Source organism: Moschus berezovskii, chromosome 1 (assembly GCF_049115385.1).
Source record: "Moschus berezovskii isolate FMDL1 chromosome 1, NW_MosBer_1.0, whole genome shotgun sequence".
Classification (NCBI taxonomy): Eukaryota; Metazoa; Chordata; class Mammalia; order Artiodactyla; family Moschidae; genus Moschus; species Moschus berezovskii.
This window is the reverse complement of record NC_142460.1, coordinates 6,312,571-6,332,777: the sequence shown is the minus strand read 5'-3', so window position 1 is coordinate 6,332,777 and position 20,207 is coordinate 6,312,571. Positions and strand designations below refer to the sequence as shown.

The window sequence follows — 20,207 nt, the reverse complement described above, 5'->3', positions numbered from 1 at the left end:
GGAGGCCGGTCAGCTTAAGCTGGCAGACCCAATGTGGCCATGCTCGTCGGCTTCTGTATTGTCTCTGGCTACTTTCATGGTGAAAGAGAGGAGGTAAACAGTTCTCACAGAGGCCACTTGAACCTGAAAACTAAAAGTATTTCCCATCTGGCCCTGTTGATGACAATTCTTACCCCAAGTACTACTCTCCCTTTCCTTGACCTATATTTTGGTCTATCAGACTTCTGAACTTGTTTGACATATAATCAGTGGAATAAATGGACATTTATAAAGAACCACGTATTCATCTACTGATGCTTATTCCTTATTTGTCATCCATTCTTCTTTTATTCCCTGGGGTCACATAAGAAATCACAAAAGATCTCACAGAATAGTAGCCACTTCAAAGTGGCTTTGAAATTTACACAGAGGTAGGCTTGTTTGATTTTATTCATGGGGAGATATTTTGAACGCTGTGTTTTTTTAGTCTAATCAGGACAGGTAACATAGTAGGGCCTATGGGTAGAACTGCGGCATGAACTGCCATTTTGCAACTTTTTTCTCATGGACATACTGTCCATGAGGCCCCTCGGCATCCGAGGGCAGAAGGGCCAAGTACACGGGGGTCTCTGCTCCTTCTTTGGGGCTTTTGTGGGCTTTGGGTCCTGTCATGTCGGTTCTCACCCACCCTGGGCAGCAGGCATTCAGGAGGATCTTGTCCCCTCCTCTCTGCTCACTCAGTTTCCTGGCTTGGATTCTGGACAGAACCGTGACACCAATTTTCGTCACTCCATATGTATAATCCGGCCAGCCCTCCTTCCTGTGCACCCCGTTCTTCGTGTCTTCCACAAACTTGTTCATGAGCCCCACCAGCTCCTCCTCCGTGATGGTCTCACTCCTCAGTTTCTGCTGCAGTTCAGGGCTGCAGCTTTCAAGAGCTTTGAACCCCATTCCGCTAGACACGTTCACCACTCTGCCTAAAATGCAACACAAACCATTACCTGGGAAGGTATGTATGAGAAAAATGAATACCCAATTTGCTGAGGTGTTGGACTCAATTCCCCCTGGAGAGCCAGTTACCAGTTTCCTGCGAGATGAGCTAAACCTGTACCTGTGAGTGAAGTATCCGCCTGCAATGCGGGAGACCTGAGTTCGATCCCTAGGTTGGGAAGATCCCCTGGAGAAGGGAACAGCCACCCACTCCAGTATTCTGGTCTGGAGAAGTCCATGGACTGTATAGTCCATGGGGTTGCAAGAGCAGACACAGTTGAGCGACTTCCACTTCACTTCACTATGAGTGAAGGGTATTAGACAGTCTTGTAACCTGCCCTAACCCTGATCCTAGGGTAACTAAAGAGAAAGACATGGTATAATGGGGAGGGCAGAGACCAGGTTCCCATAGGAAAATGAAAACGGTATATTGAGGAAAGAGCTCCGAAGGCTGGAGGAGTCCTTACCGCCTTCAGGAGCAGACAGCATCTTTTTCTCAAAGGTCTCCTCTGGAACCAGCTGAGGACCTTAGGTCACTTGGGCAGGGCTCTATGAGAAGTCTGTGTCGACCATAAAGGGCTGATGGGTTTGAGGATGGCATATCCAAGTTGACCAGAGAGCATCAGGTTGAAGGACGGTGAACTCAACTCAGTTCAGAGAGCTGAACTGATGCTTGTTTCTTTGGGTTCAGGTTTATATCAGCTCGGGAGTGGTGACTCACGTCCTGGCTGTATGATGACAGAGGTGGGCAGCGGAAAATGGACTGTTTAAGGACAGTCACATGAGCATGACACTCTGGGAGTCAAATGGGAAGTCAGGAGGAATTAAAGTACAACTACTTCAGGCTCATCACAAGAACCACTTCCAAACTTGGGAGGCAAATGGAAGCACTGAGCGTTTTCAGGTGTGCTTATTTGAAGTGCTACCTGGCCCCATGAAAGCGAAAGTTGCTCAGTCGTGCCCGACTCTTTGCAACCTCATGGACTATACAGTCCCTGGGATTCTCCAGGCCGGAATACTGGAGTGGAGAGCCTTCCCCTTCTCCAGGGGGCCTTCCCCTTTTCCAGGGGATCTTCCCAACCTAGGGATCGAACCCAGGTCTCTTACATTTCAGGTGGATTCTTAACCAGCTAAGTCACAAGGGAAGCCCAAGAATACTGGGTAGCCTATCCCTTCTCTAGCAGATCTTCCCAGCCCAGGAATCGAACCGGGGTCTGGCCCCGTGAGATGAGTGCAAATGGGATGCTGCAGGAATGCAGAGATGGGATCGTCGTTCATCCATGCCTCTCCTACGCCTGCTGTATCTGACAGCATGAGAGAAAAAGTCTTTGCATGGTATGAGTCATATTCTTTGAGCCAAAGGATCGGCACAGAGCTGGTGAGTTGCAGGTAGTAGCCGGGGGAAGTTAGAAAATGTCCTGACGAGGTGAGATGCTGTCTCAGGGCACAGCTCTGTGTACCCGGCAGTAGATCCTTGGGCCCAAGCTGTATTATGGTACTGAAGCAGAAGATACTGCATGATTTGGACTGATGAGGTACAGTCCTCAGGCCAGGGAACACACTTTCATGCTCAGAGTAGAGGTTTGATACAGAATTGGGAACAGCAAATGAAACTCTGGTTGTCTCAAACGTTGGCTAACAGACATTCATGAGCTTATTATGCCCACAATCAGCATGATGGGAGCCTTGGAAGAAGACCCCGGATAGACTCCTCTCTCCTCTGGGGAAGAAGGGATGTGGAAGATGCCAGGGTGACTCTGCAATCCTTTCCCTACTTCATTCCAACCTTCGTCTTTCTGGCCATACTGTAGTTCTGGGACCAGGCTGCAATTATGATATAGAAGTCAGGGGATAATTGGCAAGCAAGAAAGTTAACTATCAATTTAGTTTTTTTGTCAGAATTCCAAAGGGCCCGATGAAATGGACTGAGTCTTCACCTATCTGGCCAATTTGGAGGAACAGCAACTGCAGTTGTATTGTCTAGTCAGTGGCTGAGAGAGTCCACCAGTCTCGGCCTGTGTAACCCTACCTGTGTGATGGGAGTGGACTAACGGGAGGCACTTGTTAGGCTAGTATTGCTGAGGGCAGTCAGCATGAGCAGTGACTGAACTGAACATCCCTTTGAAAGATGAGAAAGTACGGGTAAAAGTCGATGAAAAATGGGGAGTAGGGGGAATGGAAATGAGGGTGTTTAAAAGGGTTATGCAATAAGAGAAATCAATATTATGCTGAGATCAGGAGGCGATATCCTCTCTTAGCTCACTTATCCCAGATGCCTGATAGAGTGAAGCCACCTACAGTCAAGGTCACTCCTGCTTTGGGACCTGCCAAAGTCAAGCATGGCTGTAATAGTTGGACTATAAAGAAAGCTGAGTGCCGAAGAATTGATGCTTTAGAACTGTGGTATTGGAGAAGACTCTTGAGAGTCCCTTGGACTGCAAGGAGATCCATCCAGTCCATCCTAATGGAGATCAGTCCTGAGTGTTCATTGGAAGGACTGATGTTGAAGCTGAGACTCCAATACTTTGGCCACCTGATGGGAAGAGCTGATTCATTTGAAAAGACCCTGATGCTGGGAAAGATTGAAGGCAGGAGGAGAAAGGGACGACAGAGGATGAGATGGTTGGATGGCATCACCGACTCAACGGACATGGGTTTGGGGAAACTCTGGGAGATGGTGATGGATAGGGAGGCCTGGCATGCTGCGGTCCATGGGGTCACAAAGAGTCAGACACGACTGAGCCACTGAAGTGAACTGAAGGGACAGTAGCAGTTGATCAAGGTGGGAATCAAGGTGGTATCAATAAGGTGGATGAACCTACAGCCTAGTATACAGAGTGAAGCAAGTCAGAAAGAGAAAGATCAATACTGCCTATTATGCAGGTGTATGGAAAGTGGAAAGATGGTGCTGATGAACCTATTTTCAGGGTAGCAGTGGAGACACAGACGTAGAGAACACACTTGTGAAGCCAGTGGGGGAAGCAGAGGGTGGGCAGAATTGAGAGAGTATCACGGAAACACACATACTGCCATATGTAAAACAGGTAGCCAGGGGGAATTTGCTGTGTGCCTCAGGGAGATCAACCCAGTGCTCTGTGACAACCTAGAGGGGTGGATGGGGTGGGAGGGGGCAGAGGGTTCAGGAGGGAGAGGGCATATGTATACCTGTGGCTGATTCATGTGGATGTATGGCAGAAACCAGCACAATATTGCAAAGCAACTATCTTCCGATAAAAAGTAAAAACAAATTAGTATCAGTAGAAACACATGAAAATGGAAGTAGTGGCTTTAGAAGCTGGAATATCTGTTCCTCTAAACTACTCCAGCCCCACTCTGGCTGCTCCTGATGGGAGATGTATTTCTGTACTCTTTCTGTATCTGTGAAATAAATTCTATGCTGATTTTAGATGCTCAATGATCCTTTTGATGTAAGGGAGCCTTAGTGAGAGTCCAGAGGGTGTTCTCTATAAGTAAAGGGCTAAGGTTGGCCAGAGGAAGCTTCAGCCCTACTCCAGGACATCTGGGAGGTAATAGTGAAGCCTGAATGTCCTGCCTGAGAAGACTGTCCTCAATTACTTGTTCGAGAGGCAGGTTACCTAATCCATGTTCACACGTGAGTATGGTGGGGGCCTCGGCCTACCTAGTATCAGCTGGACCTCTGGAGGGGCTGGAGAGCAGGGCCAGCCATGAGGGCTGTGGGCCATGCCTGTGTGACCACCCGTCACCACGAACCCTGGACATCAAGGCTGGGGCGAGCCCGCTAGTTGGTAATAGCCCTTGTGTCTGACACAGGCTGTTTGGGGGAGAAATATGTGCTGCCCCAGGATCTGCAGGGAGACGTCAAGTCACAGCTCCATGCCATGAGACCTTTACCACTGCCGAACTGAGGAACTGTCCACTTTTCTGAAACCATGTCCTTTTGAATACAATGGCTTTTGCCGAGTTCCTGGTCCTTACAGTGAATTATTGAACTTGAGGATGGTCTGGGGACTTCCAGAACCTTAAAGACCGAAGTATGTATACTTGGTTTAGCATCTGGAAACCAGTACTGGTAATACACCATGTCAGTACTCTGGGAAGAAACACCCTGGTGACCGGAAGCAGAAAAAGCTTCAGGGGTCTAATAAATGTGGTAGTATGAGCGCCACAAACCCAAATCAGGTCACTCGGAGAGAGGCCCGGGGGAGAGAAGGTCTGGGGCAGACTCCTGAGAGGGCACCCCCTGGGATGGGCATGGAGCTCGTGAAGGGCCTCTTGGAGGAGACCTTTGAACTAAGATGGGAAAAAGAAGAAAGAGCCAAATGTGCAAAGTGCAGATGGACAGAGAGCACCAAGGACTCGGGCAGTGCGTAGAGGGACCAGAGGCCACAGGGCATCCTGCCCAGGGAACACACAGGTGGGAGTCAGTGCAGCTGAGAAGGAGACGTAGGGAGTCCGGAGATGAGACCGGATGCAGGTGGGCTCAGATCTGGCCAGAAACCCTGCAGTTTGGGCTCATCATACTCACCTCGGCTTTTTATCAGAGGCAGGAGCTCCGTGCACACATCTCGGGTACCAAGGAAGTTTGTTTTCATGGTTACTTCTGCCTGAATTGCAATCGGTGTGGGATCACCAGCTTTTAGGGTAGAACAAGAATAGCACTAATAAACACAAGCCATATGGTAAAAACGCTCACTTGATACAGTACTTTTTTCTGTGAAATCTGTTTCCGGCTAGCGGTGTTTGGAGTTAGTGAACAGTATTGCACCGATGGGTATTTTGTGGTTTGATAATGCTATATAGTTAAGTAAGATGGCATCATCCGGGGAGGCTGAGTGAAAGAAGCCCATATGACCACTTGTGTACCACTGTGCAATTTTAAATTGGTTTCAGAAGTTAAAAATTCACCCAACTCATCCAAAGTTCAGTGAAACCAATACTGCGGAAATCTGGGCTTTGTCCTTTAGCCTGGTCAAAGCTATTGGAAGGCCTTCTTGCTGGAACAGCTTGTGATCGCGGAGGACCTGCTCTCCCTGTGACCTCTGGCCTGTGCTCCATCCCTAGGGAGGGGGTTCTAGATCCCACAGAAAAGGTTCAGGCGATAGCCCCACCCCACCCATATGGCTCCCCTCACAGAGCTGTAACCACCCCCAGCTCCCACCCACTTACTCTTGAAGCCGATGCCGGCGTTGTTGACCAGCATGTCCAGGCCCCCGTACTCCTTGCTCAGGAAGTCACGCAGGGCGCGGATGCTCTGCAGGTCAGTGACGTCCAGCTGGTGGAAACCGGGCTTCAGGCCCTCGGCCTGCAGTTGTTGCACGGCCGCCCGACCCGTGCCTCGTCCCGTGCCGTTAGCAGCACATCCCCCTGGAACTGCTGGCACAGGTCGCGCACGATGGCAAAGCCGAGGCCCTTGTTGGCTCCGGTGACCAGCGCCACGCGGGTGGAGGACATGGCCGGTGTGCAGGGCCCTTTGGAGTAGAGCTGACAAGCCTGGAGACGGACGGGGTGGCGCGGCGTGGGACGTGGAGGCCCTGGAGACCAACGGGGCGTCGTGGCGTGGGACGTGGAGACCCTGGAGACCGACGGGGTGGCGCGGCGTGGGACGTGGAGACCCTGGAGACGGACGGGGTGGCGTGGCGTGGGATGTGGAGACCCTGGAGACCAACGGGGTGGTGCAGCGGGGGATGTGAAGACCCGTCAGTCCCAGAGGCAAAGACCTGTGTCCTCGGACCCAGTGCAGTGACTAGTTGAGAAGGAGGCCCTGCCTTCTTCTCCCCCAGCCCCGGAAGGAGGGATCAAATGTTCCATAAGGTTAATAAACACCACTGCTTGCTCCACCTCCTTCCTGGTACTGTATCTTGAGCCAAAAAAGAAGACACAGCCCTCTTTTTCTTTAAACTTTTGATTTTATATTGGAGGACAGGGCATCCGTGGTGTCTGGGACAGTATAGAATCTGCCTGCAGTGCTGCAGACCCTGGTTTGATCCCTGCGTCAGGAGGATCCCCTAGTGAAATAAATGGCAACTGACTCCAGTATTCTTGCCTGGGAAACCGCATGGATAGAGGAGCCCGGTGGGCCAGTCCATGGAATCCCAAAAAGCTAGACAGGACTGGGCGACTCACACTTTCAAGCTGATTGACAACGTGGTGAATTGTCACAACAGTCTCAGGTGGACAGCACAGGGACTCAGCCACACATATACATGTATCGGTTCTCCCCAGTCTCCCCTCCCTCCCAGGCTGCCACGTAACACTGAGCTGGTTTCCCTGTATTAGATACTAGCAGGAAGGGGGCAGAGCTAGGAATCTCAGGTTCCTGATGTTTGTCCTGAAAAATTTTAAATAGAAATGTAGAAGTAACACTAGACACCCACATGTCCACCAACCTAGGTTCAACTATTACAAATAATGGCGCAGCTTTACCATTTAAGACTTTGCACAAATGGACATTTATAATGAATTATTTTTATTATTTGTCATCCATCCCACTTTCCCTCCCCTGGGATCACAGAAGAAATCACAAACTCTTTACAATATTAGCAGCCCTCTCCCAGTGAGAACTTGATCTGGATATTTTGATTCTTTTTTATGCATAGGGATAATTCTGTCAGTGTCTGATTGGTGAATCTGGGATAGTAATACAAACGGACCCATGGGTGGAGCTCTGAGTGAGCTCACCATTGCACAACTTTTTTCTCGGAAACGAATGCTCCATGAGGCCCCTCGGCATCCGAGGGCAGAAGGGCCAAGTACACGGGGGTCTGTGCTCCTTCCTCTGGGCTTTTTGGGGCTTTGGGTCCTGCCATGTCGGTTCTCACCCACCCTGGGCAGCAGGCATTCAGAAGGATCTTGTCCCCTCCTCTCTGCTCACTCAGTTTCCTGGCGTGGATTCTGGACAGAACCGTGACACCGATTTTCGTCACTCCATATGCGGTATCGGGCCAGCCCTCCTTCCTGTGCACCCCGTTCTTCGTGTCTTCCACAAACTTGTTCATGAGCCCCACCAGCTCCTCCTCCGTGATGGTCTCACTTTGAAACTTCTGCTGCAGTTCAGGGCTGCATTTCTTTAGAGAGTTGACACTGACGAAGCTGGATACATTCACCACCCTGCCTAAAATACACCACAGATCAGTACATAGAGCACGAGAAGGATGAATACCCAACTGGGGACAGGACTGACCTCTGCAAAGAGGACATCAGGGAAGGAAGAGAATGTATCATTGGGTTTTATTTGTTTTATTATTATAAGTAACAGATATATAAGTAATATAGGTATTATTCTGATGTTTTCAAAAGTTACACTACATCTAATTATTTTAGAAATTACAGGACTGAAATATTTCACTCAAAGTCAATAGATCAGTCATGACCAAAGAAGAAGTCTGTGAATCTACTACAAAGAATGACTTATGAAAATTATTTTCAAAACTCAACTATATAAGTCTCTGGAAACGGTCCCATCAGCGGACAGGAAATGAACCTTTTTTTCCAGATATCTCCAATAACTCAGGTGAGAACAGAGAGGATCTAGTTCAACCATGGCTGCTCCTCTCTTGCCTCCTTTCTGACCGTAACCATGGAAACTTCACTCTGCGATGGTGCATCTGAGACACAGGGCTCCCTCCCTGCCAAGGGGCTGTGGTATCTTCCCATGCTGGGGACCACAGCAGCGTTTCTCATCCTGTTCCTCAGCCACCTGCTGCAGAGGTTCAGTTCCTGGCAAGTGTACCAGGGGGTTAGGACTTCCTTCTCCAACCCAGTCCTCACTCATGGGACCAAGGCTCTAACCTTGGGCTGGACATCCGGAGAATACCCTGAGACTATCACTGGTCATAGCAAATACGCTTTTTTAATTTCACAAGAGACGACTCTACACATGGACATCACCAAATGACTGGTCAATACCAAAATCAGATTGATTCCATTCTTTGTAGCCAAAGACGGAGAAGCTGTATACAGTCAGCAGAAACAAGACCTGGAGCTCTCTGGGGCTCAGACCATCAGCTCTTCATAGCCAAATTCAGGCTTTGACTAAAGAAAGTGGGGAAAACCATTAGGCCGGTCAGCCACAACTTAAATCCAGTTCCCTAGGAATATACAGTGCAGCTAATGAATTAATCAAGCGATGAGATCTAGTAAACAGGGTGCCTGAAGAACTATGGACAGAAATCCCAAATAGTATCCTGGAGGCAGTGAACGAAACCATCCCAAAGAAAAAGAAACGCAAGAAGGCAAAGTGGTGGTCGGAGGAGGCTGAGGAAAGAAGAGAAGCGAAAAGCAAGGGGGAGAGGGAAGGTTCACCCAACTGAACGCAGAGTTCTGAGGACAGCGAGGAGAGACAAGAAGGCCTTCTTCAGTGAATAATGCAAAGAAACAGAGGAGAACAACAGAAGCGGGGAGACTAGAGGTCTCATCAAGAGATCAGAAATGTCAAGGGAACATTTCATCCAAGGATGGGTACAACAAAGGACAGACGTGGTAAAGACTAATAGAAGCCGAAGAGAAAGCCAGGGCATTCCGGAAGAATATCCACCTCTGCTTCACTGACTACACTAAAGCCTGTGACTGTGTGGGTCTTAACAAACTGTGGAAAGCTCTAAAAGAGACAGGAATACCAGACCTTCTTACCTGTCTCCTGAGAAACCTGTATGCGGGTCAAGAAGCAACAGTTAGAACCCTGTGTGGAACAACTGGTTGGTTCAGGGTTGAGAAAGGAAGGAGAAGCAACAGGTAGAATCCTGTATGGAACAACTGATGGGTTGAGAAAGGAGTTCGAGAAGGCTCTTTATGGTCACCATGTTTACCTTTTACGCAGAGCACATCATGTGAAACACCAGGCTGGACGAGTTAGCAAGCTGGAAACCAAGACTGTGGGAGAAATATTCACAGCCTCAGATATGCAGAGGGTCTCTAATGGTAGAACGCAAAGAGGAACGAAAGAGCCCCTTGATGAGGATGAAGGAGGAGAGTGAAAAAACCGGCTTAACACTCAATATTTAAAATCTAAGATCATGGCATCTGGTCCCATTAATTCATGGCAAACAGAAGGAGAAAAGGAGGAAGCAGTGAGAGATTTCCTCTTCTTGGGCTCTCAAATCACTGTGGATGGTGAAGGCAGCCATGAAATCAGAAGATGATTGCTTCTTGGCAGGAAACCTCTGACAAATGTACACGTGTGTTAAAAAGCAAAGATATCACTTCCGAGAATCAGGGGACACTTAGGAGGTGACTTCTGAGGTCCTAGTGAAGCAAGTCTCTGAAGGAGTAGCACCTTCCAGAAGGAGTGGACAGGGAAACAGGCTAGAAGCTGAGTGTAAATTGTAAACACGTGTCCTTAATCTCTAGGCACACTCTGAATCCTTCTTAAAGCATCTGCTTGTCTTACTTTGTGTGTTTAATGGGTGGTTGTTCCCCTCTTGGCCCCTTACTTCAGGGTAAACATTACAGTAGTTTAACCCAGAGGAATGAGTGTGTTTTGTCCAGAATACTGAGCACATTGAAGGGCAGATATCAGATTAGATATCGTATAGCCACACTACGGGCTTGAACTTCACACTTGCAGGATTTTGGGGAGGGGCAGTGAGCCTGCTGAGAAAGAAAGGAGTCAAGAAGGGCAGGGGCTCCCTTAGGAGGGTTTACAAGTGTTTAGAAACAACAGCTGAGGGCCTGTTTGTAGAGTTGGGATGGGGCAAACGTGTGGGGAGAAACTCAGTTGGATGATTAGGACCTGGTAATGGCAATAAGCGGGCAGGGTGACCTCCAGGTTCCTGGTGGGTGGATGATGGGACTGGTGACCAAGATGATTTGGGGAAAGGACGAGTCTTTGGTGAGGGTGGTGGGGACAGGACTATTGAACTGGAGGTGGTGCAGGCTCCAGTATCCTGAGTAAGAGGGGGACAGGGGAGAGAAGGTCTGGGAAGGGCTCCTGAGGGAACGCCCCCTGTGATGGGCACAGGGCAAGTCAAGGGCCTCTTGGAGGAGGAAACCTCTGAGCTAAGGTGGGAAAGAGAAGAAAGAGGCAGACATGCACAAAGCAGGTGGACAGACAGCACCAAGGAGCTGGGCATTGTGTGCAGGGACCTCCGGGTGCAGGACACCCGGCTGGGTGGAGACAAGGGTGGAGGCCAGTGAGGCCGAGCAGGAGTGGTAGGCGGCCTGTAGATGAGACCAGAGCCGGGGGGCCCAGATCTTGCCAGAAGCACTGCAGTCTGGGCTCCAATCAGACTCACCTCGGGGCTTCATTAGAGGCAGGAGCTCTGTGCACACATCTCTGGTGCCAAAGAAGTTTGTTTTCATAGTCACCTCTGCTTGAATGTGAAATGGTGTGGTATCAGCAGCTTTCAGGAGAAAAGGAAAGTGGAGTCAATAAACAGTTCTCATGCAGTAACATTCCATGAGAAGATAAATCTCTTGAATTTTGTGTAAAACTAGTGATGGTAAAAATCGGTTGAATTTTGTGCACAATACAACCAGTATTGTACCACTGTGAATTTCCCACTTTGATAATGAAGTATAGTTTTGTCATTCGCACCACTGGCAGGGTGCTGTACAAAGGGTGCACGCACGGGACCTCTGTTTATCATTCTGATACACAGAATGTGTATCTGAGGGGCTGTGGAACAACCTGGAAAAGTGCCCAGGATTCTGAGCCAGAGAAACAAAGTTCTCTCCGGCTAGAGAGCATCCAGTTCTCCGCAATTCCTCTAGCCGCAACCCTTACCCCTTCCCTTCTCCTTCTCTAGGGAGTCATTCTGGACCCCACAGGCGGGAGAAGCCCCTCTACAGCGATTCCCCGACAGATCTGGTCCCTCCTGGACCGAGATGCTCAGAGGGGGTGTCCGCCTCTCCTGGCGCACCCAGCCGGTTCTTACTCTTGAAGGCGATGCCGGCGTTGTTGACCAGCACGTCCAGGCCCCCGTATTCCTTGCGCAGGAAGTCTCGCAGGGCGCGGATGCTCTGCAGGTCGTCGATGTCCAGCTGGTGGAAACGGGGGCTCAGGCCCTCGGCCTGCAGCTGCTGCACGGCCGCCCGACCCCGCGCCTCGTCCCGCGCCGTGAGCACCACGTCCCCCTGGAACTGCCGGCACAGTTCACGCACGATGGCGAAGCCGATGCCTTTGTTGGCCCCGGTGACCAGCGCCACGCGGGTGGAGGACGACATGGCCGCTGTGCAGGGCGTTGGGGTGCCTTCAGTAGGGAGCTGCGCCTCTCAGCGTCTGCGCCAGATGAAGCGCGCAGAACGATCCCCGGGAGGACCCAGCCCGGGCGCCTGGGCTGAGCGCGCAGGCGCAGGCTCAGGCTCAGGCTCAGGCTCCGCCCCTCGGGGCTGGGCTCCGTCCGGACCCCCAGCGGTGCAGGGTCTGAAGAGAGCGGTCTTCTGCGGCGTTTTCAGAACAGTCCTGCTGAAAAGTTGCTGCTGGCGACTTGCGGCCAGGAAGCAGAGAATCATTCTTGTTGGTTGTGATCTCTACGTTAAACGTAGAGAACGTTAAACGCTCAGTTAAAGCTGAGCCCCATCCTCGTGGTTGGATGGCATTACCGACTCAATGGACATGCGTTTGAGCAATCTCCGGGAGTTGGTGATGGACAGGGAGGCCTGGCGTGCTGCAGTCCATGGGGTCACAGTCAGACACGACTGAGGGACTGAACTGAGCTGAAGTGATTCTCAGATTTCCTCCTGTTCACCCAAGTTTTCACGGTTGCGCTTGCAGAAATGGATCATATGTACTAACTTTGTTTTTCCTGGTGTTTGAAAAATATCGCTGTAACTGAAGTCTTGGGAACCTCGAGTTGTGGAATAAGTTGAAAGAAAACGGTAGCGATCAAGTGTGTGTTGGTTTCTCCCCTAAATATAAAAGCAAAGCTACTGGCTTAGCCTTGGCTGATTTTCACCTCCCGGTGAGGAGTGTTTACTAAATCACTATTTATTTGCAGGGTTGTCAGGTTACTTGTTTGCAGTTCCTGAAGTGTACAGGTGCAAAGGGGTTGTTGCAGCCCTTTCTCCCACTCAAATAATGCCTCAGGATTCATCTTTTTATTTACATTTTTAAAGTGAGGAAATGGAGACTGAGAAAGTTCATAAATTAGTTCAGTGGTGGGAAATTAATTTTCTTCCTTACCAGTTAGTGCTTAAAACAGAGGAATTAGGGGGCTATAATATCATTTTCATTTCTGTGCTGTGTCCTGTCCACTGGCAGAAAAAGCACAAACGAAAAGTTGAGATATTTTTGGATAATATTGTTATGATTGGTTTGTAAATGAGTTCTAATCTAATTGGCCTACAGAAAAATAAATGCTTACAAAGCAAATAATTCTAAATGCAAAAGAAATTAACCTAAATGAATTTCAGGTTCACATGAACTGGGAAATATTCAGTATTAAATACCTGGTGTTAACGTTTGCTTGTTGATCTAAGTAATATAGGCATGTTAAGAGTCTTTAAGCATAATTTTTCATTGTCCCCAGGTTTAATATGTCAAATATTGTTATATTGGGCTTGCCTGGTGGCTCAGATGGGAAAGAATCCACTTGCAATGTGGGAGACCTGGCTTCCATCCCTGGGTTGGCAAGATCCCCTGGCGGAGGGCATGGCAACCCACTCCAGTATTCTTTCCTGGAGAATCCCATGGACAGAGGAGCCTGGCGGGCTATGGGCTCACAAAGATTCGGACACAACTAGGCAACTAAGCGCAAAAGTTGAGAATTACATTTTATTTGGCTGGCTTCCTGAGGATTTAAGCCTGGGATATAGCCCCTTCAGATACCTCTGAGGGATTGTTCTGGAGAGGTAAGGGAGAAGCCAGGATATACAGGAGTTTTTGCAAAAATAACCCCCAAAACCCAGGTCCTGGAACATCAATAACTGCTAATTAAAGAAAACAAACAGCTCAAATTAATGAATTTAGCAATTTTCAGTGTATGATAAGTGTTTGGGCTTACTGAAATTATTCCTTTGATGTGCACTTGAACTCTATCTAGGGCCAGTATCCTGTTTATCTGTGCTGTGAACTCCTTTCTGGGTGCACCGCTGGGGTGGGCTGCAGTGGCTAATGACTTGATGGCCTCAATATCCTCTGTTTACTGAAATGGTAGGTGACATTCTTTGTCCACACTCTTATGGTAGCCAGAAGCTAGTGGCTACTTAAATGTAATTTTAACCAAAATAATACCATTAAAATTCAGTCTGTTAGTTCCACTAACCACATTTCAAGGGCTGAGGAGTCACATGTGTTAGTGATTGCTCTACTGGACAGTGCAGATATCGCTTTCCATCACAGCAGAAACTTCCTTTGAACAGCTATGCTTTAGATAGTTTCCAATTATATTACAACTTCAAGGAATTTTTCCAATCTTTTGCAAAAAACAAAACTAATAATCAGGGAGAGACTTCTGCTTTTTGACAAAACTTTATTGAGATGATTGTAGATTCACGAACAGCAGTAAGAAATAATACAGAAATTCCTTATACTTCACCCAGTTTACTAAATGGTAATGTGTTTACAAAACTATAGTACAATGTCACAATCACAACATAAAGGAGCCTTTAAACTTCAGTGACCATAGCTTGGTGTTAACCACATAAGTCCATCCCATAACTGCGGAAGGTTATGATTTTTGAGTGAGATTCAGTTGGTTGTTCTGATTGAATTGCATGACTTTAAAAGAAAAAATTATATTTATGGCCAGGGTCAGAGCAGGTATTATTAACTGACCAAGTGATGGAGTCCCCTCTAGCAATATCAGCTGTGGCCCAAAGAGAACTCTAACCTCTTTCAATTTCCTAAGGGCCTTCCAATTAGAGCTTTGGAGTGAAGAAATCCACCAAGGTAACCCAGAAGTACTGAATGTAGGTCATTGACCTTAAACATGATAGTTAAATTAACTTTAACTCTGCATAAATTTGTGAAATGTGGTACTTTTTCCATGTTTTCCATAGTGGCTGCACAAACTTGCATTCCCTAAAGTGGTAGGAACAGATTTTAATCAATGTTGTATTATTGCATGCATGCAGGCTAAGTTGCTTCAGTTGAGTCCGACTCTTTGCGACCCTATGGACTTGAACTGAACTCAACTTGGATTTGTGCAGAGGTGACTGAATGTTTTAAAGAGAAGTTGAGGGAGTAGGCAGGGGCAATGGGAGGCCCTTTGTAGAGTTAGGGAAAAATTACAAAGGGCTGGTTAGTGTAAATGCCCATCAGGGCTACAAAGAGACCGGGAGACAGAGGTCCTATCCTTTCTGCTGATTACATTTCAAAGGAATGGTTTTACGGTCCTTGAGAAAGACTCAATCCTGAGTTACAGGAGATACATATATATCTCAAATGGACAGAGAAAGAATTCACAAATTTTAAGTCCTCTTTTAGTAACTGCTGTAAGAAAGGGTAGTAAGGGACCTATTTGTTAGGTGTTGGCTAGAACAAATAGTAAATCCTTTTGGTAGCCTGGAGCTCATTAAGGGAGGGTGAGGCTAAGGTCATCCATGCAGCCTTGAGCTATTAGAAACTATGTTCAAGTCTTTTCATGCAGGGAGAGGGGAGTGGATGAAATCGTTAGTGCTGAGCCAGTAAATTTCATAGGCCCAGGCTGAGGCATGACTGAGAAGAGGGCTGAGTGTAGTCTGCCTCCTGGAGTTCGGTCAAGAAGAGAATCTACCAACTCCCATCTAGAAGATGGGAGTACACGTTATTTTTCTCCCTCATGAAAGGAAAATACCTGTTTCATCTTCCCCTTTTCTTCTGTCTTGAATGCATTTATATGAGAGAATGTGATGCCTGGAGCTTCAGCAACTGTCTTGAGATATGAGGAAACAAACTAAGAGGTAAATACCCAACTCCCTTAGGATGGTACTGTGGAAAATTAGGAAGAGCTTTGGTTTTTAATGACATCATTGACTCGTGGGTCCAAATCTAGAACCATCTATTTCCAGGCTCCCCTTTTTCAATAAACTTTAAATTTTAAAATACATTTACTGAAAAGTTGCAAATGTAGTAAAGAATTCCCGTATACGCCACATCAAATTTCCCATTATTAAAATCTCACTACTGAAACTGAGCAGGGTCCTGTGAGGCACTCGCAAAACCTGCTCCATGTCGCCTGTTTCTTGTTTGCAGAAAAAGGCTTTAGTCTCCTAGGTCTTCCCTGAATTCCAAAGAGCAGGGGCATGCAGTTACTAATTAGGGAAGTGAGGGAATGAAGAAGCAAAGGGAAAGTGGTTACATACCAATTCCAACAGTTCAGTGATAGAAGAGTCCTAGTCCTCCCCAAGGGATATACTCAACAGCTTGACAGATACCATTGAGTTCTTTGAGAACTAAGACTCCGAACCTACCCCTCGGGTGGAGGACTGCGACGACACACTGAGCGCAAGCATAGGGGCCGAGACTGGCTGGAACCACAAAGCAGATGAACACCACCATGTTACCTCACCACCCACCAGTCAGAAGCAAGCCATGAACGCTGCAGCTCTCACCCTCAAGTGTTGCCTTGAAAAACCCTCCCCCGAGAACCACTGAGGAGCTCAAGTCCTTTGTGCATAAGCCACCCGTGCTACTTGCTGGCCCTTGCAATAATACATGCTGTACTTTCTTTCACCACAACTCAGTGTCAGCAAATTGACTTTGCTGCGTGTGTGTGGAACGAAGTTCAGTTTGGTAATGCTGTGACCATACATTTATTGTAACTAAGCAGAGATAATCACTTTGCTGACAAAGGTCTATATAGTTGTTGACTAAAAAATATGGTCACAACCTGAAAGTAGTTCAGTTCAGTTCAGTTCAGTTCAGTCGCTCAGTCGTGTCCGACTCTCCGCGACCCCATGAATCACAGCACGCCAGGCCTCCCTGTCCATCACCAACTCCCGGAGTTCACTCAAACTCATGTCCACAGAGTCCGTGATGCCATCCAGCCATCTCATTCTCCGTCGTCCCCTTCTCCTCCCGCCCCCAACCTTTCCCAGCATCAGAGTCTTTTCCAGTGAGTCAACTCGTCGCATGAGGTGGCCAAAGTATTGCAGTTTCAGCTTTAGCATCAGTCCCTCCAATGAACATCCAGGATTGATCTCCTCCAGAATGGACTGGTTGGATCTCCTTGCAGTATAAGGGACTCTCAAGAGTCTTCTCCAACACCACAGTTCAAAAGCATCGATTCTTCGGCGGTCAGCCTTCTTCACAGTCCAACTCTCACATCCATACATGACCACGGGAAAGTAGTTATTTGGTGGGAATGTTTAGGACTCTGAGTGTGGGAGACAGCATCTCAGTAGCTCTGAGAAAACTGTTCCAAGGAGGCAGGAGGGGAAGTCAGGCCATATATGAGTTTGCAACAAAGGGAGCAGGCAGTTGGAACATCAAAGATCAGGTATCAGGGAATTTAGCATTCTGTGTATGGAAAGATGCAAGCCTCTGGGTTCACTGAATTTATTCCTTTCGTATGCACCTCAGTTATCCGGGGCCAATCTTGTTTCCTAGTTCACCTTGCTTCTTGCACTTCCCCAGCTCCTCAGCAATCACCGTGGCGGGTGGCAGCAACTGCTGGATCCCAGTTTTGGGAGCCCTCATTCACATTTGGAGGCCGGAAGTCACTGATGACTGTGACATTTCTTATTTATTAATATGGCAAGAGATTTTCACATAGTCAAAGCTATGGTTTTTCCAATAGTCACGTATGGATGTAAGAGTTGTACTGAAAGAAGGCTGAGTGCTGAAGAATTGAGGCTTTCAAATTGTGGTGCTGGAGAAGACTCTGGAGAGTCCCTTGGACAGCAAGGAGATCAAACCAGTCAATCCTAAAGGAAATCAACCCTGAATATTCATTGGAAGGACTGATGCCGAGGCTAAAGCTCCAATACTTTGGCCACTGGATGTGAAGAGCTGACTCACGAAAAGGCCCTGATGCTGGGAAAGATTGAAGGCAGAAGGAGAAGCGGGCAACAGAGGATGAGATGGTTGGATGGTGTCATAGATGCAATGGAAATGAGTCTGAGCAAACTCTGGGAGATGGTGAAGGACGGGTAAGTCCAAGGGGTCACAGCAGGACCTTACCTAGTGACTGAAGAACAGCAATAAGAAATAACACTGGAACAGCAGTATTAACTAAGTTCTGTGTTTTTGTGCATTTCGCTAGTTTTTTCCCTCTGATATCCCCTTTCTATTCCAAGATTCTCTTCAGAATGCCACAGTACATTTAACTGTCATGTCTCCTTAGCGTCCTCTGGTTTGTGACTGATTCTTAGAGAGCTTACTTGTTTTTCATGACCTTTTTCAGCTTTTAGGAGTATAGTGACCCCTTGGTATCCAAGACACCGCTTTGGAGGCCGACATCCTAGGATGTTCAAGTCTGTCATATAAAATGGTCTAGTATTTACCTAGGCACATTCTCCCATATACTTTAAATTATCTCTAGATTAATTAGAATATTTAATACAATGTAAATGCTATGTAAGTGTTACAAGTGTATAACAAGTTCAAGTTTTGCTTTATGAAATTTTCTGCTTTTTTTCCCTCTAATATTTTGGATCCACAGTTGGTTGAATCCACAGATATGAAACCCATGGATATGGAGCACTGGCTGTATTGGTCAGACAGTTTTTTTTTGGGGGGGTCTGATGTTATTATCAGGGAAGAACTGAGTCCAAGTTCATACTGCTGGGGACACTACAAATCAATAAATTGAGAAATGAGGTTTTGGGGCAATGAATACTGACTATTCGGAAAGTCAGCAGACGGAGAAGATGGAGGCCTAGTGTCCTAGGGAACCATCTTACCCAAGTTAGAATTCAGGCTTTTATACTAAAAAGGGGAGGGGATGTATCTGGTTGTTGCAGATCTCTTGGTACTTGCCAGACTTGGAGGGGGGAGATAATCCTTTGTTTTTGCAGTTGTGCATAACCTTTAACAAATTCTGCAATTTTATCTCTACATAAAGGAAAAGTGTTATGCCTTTAAAATTCAAGCCTGGGAGACAGGGCCTTGGGAAAGGGCTATTAGGTATATTTCAGGCTATGGGCTGGAGAAGGAAATGGCAACCCACTCCAGTGTTCTTGCCTGGAGAATCCCAGGGACGGGGGACCCTGGTGGGCTTCTGTCTATGGGGTCACACAGAGTCGGACACGACTGAAGTGACACAGCAGCAGCAGGCTATCGGCAAAGTTCTTTCTCTGTTCAACAACACAAAAGTGCAGAGCCAGCATGACTAAGCACAGGCAACAATACAAACAGCCTTAAAGGAACACACCCAACATAGAACCAGGTTGTTCTTCTGTTACTGAACTAAGGTTACGGGTTTTGCAGGGTAATATCACAGAGGTCAAGTACCCTTCCTATAGATGGGAAACCTGCAATCAACATGACTTATCACTGCTATTATTCCGTATTACTCAGTCAATGAAGCGTTGGCCAAGTTTCTCCACTATAAAGTTAATGCTACCTTCCCCTCTTTTCCATGCTGGGCTCTTTTGGAGGCTAGCTGATAAAGAAAGTGGGGTGGGTGGGGCTCAGATCATGAACTCATCACCAAATTCAGACTTAACTGAAGAAAGTAGGGAAAACCACTAGACCATTCAGGTATGACCTAAATCAAATCCCTTACGATTATACAGTGGAAGTGAGAAATAGATTTAAGGGACTAGATTTGATAGAGTACCTGATGAACTATGGACGAAGGTTCATGCCACTGTACAGGAGGCAGGGATCAAGACCATCCCCAAGAAAAAGAAATGCAAAAAGGCAAAATGGTTGTCTGAGGAGGCCTTACAAATAGCTGAGAAAAGAAGAGAAGCTGAAGGCAAAGGAGAAAAGAAAAGATATACCCATTGAATGTAGAGTTCCAAAGAATAACAAGGAGAGATAAGAAAGCCTTCCTCAGTGATCAACGCAAAGAAATAGAGGAAAACAATAGAATGGGAAAGACTAGAGATCTCTTCAAGAAAATTAGAGATACCAAGGCAACATTTCATGCAAAGATGAGCTTGATAAAGGACAGAAATGGTATGGACCTAACAGAAGCAAAAGATATTAAGAAGAGGTGGCAAGAAAACACAGAACTATGCAAAAAAGATTTTCATGACCCAGATAACCATGACATCACTCATCTAAAGCCAGACATCCTGGAATGTGAAGTCAAGTGAGCCTTAGGAGGCATCACTATGAACAAAATTAGTGAGGTAATGGAATTCCCGTTGAGCTATTTCAAATTCTAAAAGATGATGTTATTTAAGTTCTGCACTCAATATGCCAGCAAATGTGGAAAACTCAGCAGTGA

General features: G+C 47.2%; 1 protein-coding gene and 1 pseudogene across 2 annotated transcripts; both read right to left on the bottom strand.

The window, feature by feature from the left end:
• Positions 1 to 323: 323 nt before the first annotated feature.
• LOC129552383 (carbonyl reductase [NADPH] 1-like) lies at positions 324 to 6,493 on the bottom strand (annotated as a pseudogene). The gene is made up of 3 exons (XR_016035984.1): positions 6,118 to 6,493; positions 5,477 to 5,584; positions 324 to 956 (listed from the first exon to the last, which is right to left on the bottom strand). The product of XR_016035984.1 is annotated as a carbonyl reductase [NADPH] 1-like (transcript).
• A 903-nt stretch (positions 6,494 to 7,396) lies between these two features.
• Positions 7,397 to 12,227, bottom strand: LOC129549057 (carbonyl reductase [NADPH] 1). Its single transcript, XM_055416119.2, has 3 exons — positions 11,823 to 12,227; positions 11,181 to 11,288; positions 7,397 to 8,062 (listed from the first exon to the last, which is right to left on the bottom strand). The coding sequence occupies exons 1-3, from the start codon at positions 12,109 to 12,111 to the stop codon at positions 7,626 to 7,628; spliced, it is 834 nt and encodes a 277-aa protein (XP_055272094.2). The 5' UTR covers positions 12,112 to 12,227; the 3' UTR covers positions 7,397 to 7,625.
• Positions 12,228 to 20,207: the final 7,980 nt, after the last annotated feature.